Source organism: Alligator sinensis, unplaced genomic scaffold (genome assembly GCF_000455745.1).
Source record: "Alligator sinensis unplaced genomic scaffold, ASM45574v1 scaffold98_1, whole genome shotgun sequence".
Classification (NCBI taxonomy): domain Eukaryota; kingdom Metazoa; phylum Chordata; order Crocodylia; family Alligatoridae; genus Alligator; species Alligator sinensis.
Window position 1 is genome coordinate 1954039 of NW_005842058.1, and position 4237 is coordinate 1958275.

Below are 4237 nucleotides of genomic sequence, written 5' to 3' on the forward strand. Positions count from 1 at the left end.
AAAGAACTCATTGAGGAGTTCAGCCTTGTCCCCCCTGTCCGTCACCAATTGCTTATGCCCATCTAGTAGGGGTCCTATTCCACCCTGGGCCTTCCTTCCACTCCCTATATATCTAAAAAACAATTTTTTGTTATCCTTAACTTGGGATGCCATCCTCCCTGATGGCCTCTGACAGTCAGAAGCCTAATGGGTAGGTGACGCCCCTCCTGCCCGGTCTAATACCCATGGATAGACTTGTCCTGTGTGAACCGGGCCAGGCCTCTCTTGGCCCGTGTTAAATTGGCGACCTCTACAGGAGCTGGAGCCGCCGGGTCCCGCCAGGTAATTAGATGCTGCATGGAGGAAAAAAGCTGCCTTTGGTTTGTTTTAAACAGGCTTCCTAATAATTGGCCACTACATTCCCTGGAGCTAGTACTGTAAGAGGAGGTCCCTGGTGACTTTCTCCCTGCCATTCCTGATTTCCGAGGCCTCTTTCATACCCCGGGGGCGGGCAGGGAAGAGCCCTAGTGCTCCGCTGAGGGGAATGTGGGCTGGCACATCAGATGGGCCTGGCTCCCTTTGTGAAGTACAAGTGCTCCTGCTCTTTGTAGGATCGGTTCTTGCTGCATGCCTTTTCATGAAGATCCCTTCTTTGTCGGCCATCTTCGTGGTAATGGGGCAGATGCCATTAGTGGGTCTTCGGGTTGTCTTGCCTGTGGCCTTTGGACAGGCATCCGTGGCATGTCCCAAAAATACGGTCTTTCTGGTTCTTCGCCATGAAGCTTCTTTTCGGGAAGCATGGGCTGCGCTCCGAGCACGCAGGTAGGCAGATGTGCCTGCCCTGGCTTTTCCTGCTCTGTTGTTGTTTTAGGTTTGCATAAATGGAAAGTGCCAGGTAGAAGGCGTTCTGGGCTACGATTGCAATCCAGCAACAAAGTGCAACGGACACGGGGTAAGTTTGAGTAATGTTATTCCCATGTGACGGTGCCTAGTCTCGGCGGGTAAAGCGGCAGGTGGTTTCGGGATATGACCCCACGCTGCGATGCCTGGTAATGGGCTATGGCAGCAGTTTGGCCTGGCAGGTATGGCCAGAGCCTCTCCTGTGACCTATTAGATTCCCTAGGCTGCAGGTGAACGTCCAGTTCTCCTGAGACAAAGCACAGGCGGACAGATGCCCGTATCCTTTGTCCTGGGAGAAATCCTACAAAAGGTTCCTGGCTGAAAAAGCAGTCACAGGTTTTCCTAGGACACGGCAAAGGGTGCCTGCAGCCCCGGCACGGTGGCAGAAAGGCGGCACTGCATTCAGCCCCTCGCTGAACCCAGATTCGTCGGGCGATGCGTATACACGCTGGTCCTGGGATCCTTTTGTCTTGGGATATGCCCCCGCGTGACTTATCGAGGGACAAATGCAATGCCTGTTCCTAGCCGAAGGGGATTTAGGTGTGTAAGTGGAGTCGGGGTCCCCACTGCTGCGGGCCTAAAGAGCTAACTGGTGTGTCCTAGGGTGGCTGAGTCCCCTCCTGCCGGCTGTGTTTCCTGCCTTGGTTGAACCCCTGGTCCAAAAGGAATGGCCTGACCGGGTGGGCCAGGATCTCACTTGCGTTATTTGCATCACTTCCATTTGGCGCCTCGTAGGGGAAGTAAGACCTGGGCCACCTGGGCCTTGGTGTGCCCCTGCCAGGTGTACGCAGAAAGGGAGTGGGACCAGTTTGACTGGCCCGGGATGCCTGCCGAAAGTAGAATGATAGGCAGGGCTGTTCCGCATGACCTAGAGAAAATCGGATGGCTCCAGACTAGGGGAAAAAAAGGGAAAGGCAGCTAAATGGTGAATGGCCAAGCAGCAGGGAACTGTTTAGACCTAGCCCATCAGAGGTAACAGAGGTGGGAGGGGGCTGACTGAGGGAGGGGACGGGGCACGGGGGACATGGAGAGAGTCCCCAGAATCTAGTTTCGGCCATGCCAGTGGGCTGCTGGGGTCCCGGCCAAGCCAGGCCACCCGTCCCGTGCGTGCGTCACGTCAGTAGGAGCAGGGCTGCCCACCTGCTTTCCGCGTGGGGGTGAATGTCTGACTACTGAGCACGTGGTCTCAAGCATCCGGGAGAGTGTGTAAGGGGCAGGTCCTCTCGCACTGACGGCCCAGGTGGTCATTTGCAGGGGCAGGGTTGGTCCTGTGCCTGGGTAGGAACGGGAGGGTGACAGGGGCACTGGGGAGCTTACCCTGGAGCGACTGGCCATGTTCACCTCGGAGGAGAACTGTTGTCATGGGGTAATAACATTGCTGTCTCCCCTCTGTGTTAAGGTGTGCAATAACAAGAAAAATTGCCACTGCGATCCTGGCTGGCAGCCTCCAAATTGCCAAACCAGAGGATCCGTGCTAGGCGGAAGCATCGACAGCGGACTTCGCTTTTTGGGCTCTGGTGAGTGCTCTGACCTGATTTGGCAAAGCCAGTGCCCTGGGCCCCAGCAGCCTGGATTTGGTGCTCTCCTCTAAGGGGAGGAGGAAGGGGAGCAACAGATCTGCCACGGGCACCTTCGAGGAGCCTACGAAACCTCGGCGATTAGTAACGTGGGGCCTAATTCTGCTCTTTGTGATTCCTGAGAGACTCTGCGGCCGTTGAGAACCAAGCCTGGCTGGTTGCTAGTTAGTGAGTAGAAGGAGCTACCATGGTCATTCAGGTAGCCGGGTACTGAGCCCTTGCTCAGCCTCCCGCTACGATGTCAGACTTTGAGGGCAAAGCTGCAGCCCTTTTGAGGTCTGGGCAGGCCTGTGTCTTGTGAAGATGTGCCTGTGATCCCGGCACCCGGTCCGCTTGAATGGGCGCTGCTAGCCTGGCAGGATCACTGCCGCAACTGTTAAAATACCTAAGAAGCAGAGGTGGTGTAGGTGGACATTCTGTAGCGTGCAAAAGTAGTCGTGAAACGTAAGCCACGGCCTGGTTGTCTGACCTGTTAAGACTAGGGGAAATAACACACCAGTCAGAAGAGGTGCACGTGGGGGAAAACCCTGCAGCTGAGCCGTAATGGGGCACACATTGGGAGCTGGGTAACCCACCGGCCCTGGGTAGCTGCCTCAGACTTGATGACGCCAGGCTCAGACCTTCCACGTCTCACGCCGTCCACGTCTCACACCGTCGGGTGCATGAGGCACTTGATCCCTGCCCCCCAACCCAACTTTGGGCCAGGTCCTTTCATGTTTTCAGGGTATTGGTGGGGAAAGCAACCGGGTGAGGCTCTATCAGTCTGGAAGGGGTCCCCCTCTCCCTGTTGTGCCTTTGGGGTCTGGCACTCTCCAGACATGGCCCAGGCTGCTCCCCCTGGCTGGTAGTGCAGCGGAGTAGGCCCAATCGCAGCAGTCTGTCCGACCGTCGTGCTCGGATTGTCCCGCGACGGTCACCAGGCTGAAAGTTGTTTCGCGCCATTTGCCTGGACACGTTGATTGCCTGGCACTGCTGTCAGGGAGAAAAAAATGACATGGTCTTAAAGGAATCGAGTGCCTGGATAACTTTTTGTAAGAGATGACTATTGCTGTCCTGGGAAAAGAGGCAGCGCAGAGGATCGGGGGGTGGCAGCTGTGTGAGACCCGGTGTCCGTGTGCTCTCTCTAGATGATGCCCTGGAGCGAGCTGCCCAGAGGACGATGAAGAATTGGCTGGTGCTGGGCTTCTGCCTCTTTCTGCCTGTCCTTGTCGGCGCTGCCCTCATGGTTGCCAAGCGGAAGGAGCTCAGCCAGCTGTGCGCCGAGGAGGAGTCCCAAGGCGATGAGGAGTAAATGCATTTTGGTGACCTTGTAGATCCCCACCCTGCTGTTTGCAGGGAGGCTGTTTGCAACCAACTGTGGGCTCTCTCCACGGTTCCTGCCTCGGCTCTCTGCACCCCCGCACCCCCCTTCTCTGCCCACGCCTGTGGTGTAAGGCCAACAGCAGCCTCCCACATGGGCCAAGGCAGCCTCCTGGACTAGCGGGGCAGAGGGCTCAGCACCCCGTGAGCAGGCCCGCTCAGAGGACTAACGGCGCGGGCTTGCCAAGCCCTGGAGCCCTGCCAGAGCGTGGCGGGGGGGGAGCGAGTGCTTCTGTCCCCAAGCCCCAGCTGGCTTTGCCTAAGACGCAGCCTGGGTGCAGGCTTTGCCGGAGGGGCTCGGTGAGCACCCAGCGTGGCGGCATGGGGCACCCAGGGGAGACTGACCCCACGGACGTACCGCAGAGCCCGCGCTGCCCGGGGAGGGGGTTGAGGCCCCCAGGCGGGAGCCGGTGCCGGGGGGG

General features: G+C 57.9%; 1 protein-coding gene across 1 annotated transcript in view; it reads left to right on the forward strand.

Moving 5' to 3' along the window:
* LOC102375606 (disintegrin and metalloproteinase domain-containing protein 18) overlaps nt 1-4237 on the forward strand; it is a gene marked incomplete at its 5' end in the record, with an annotated part of 42862 nt that overhangs the window by 19918 nt on the left and 18707 nt on the right. Inside the window, 3 exons of the mRNA XM_025203401.1 lie at nt 851-931; nt 2279-2396; nt 3584-3743. Of these exons, the coding sequence (XP_025059186.1) occupies nt 851-931; nt 2279-2396; nt 3584-3743 (359 nt within the window). The remainder of the gene's footprint in view (nt 1-850; nt 932-2278; nt 2397-3583; nt 3744-4237) is intronic.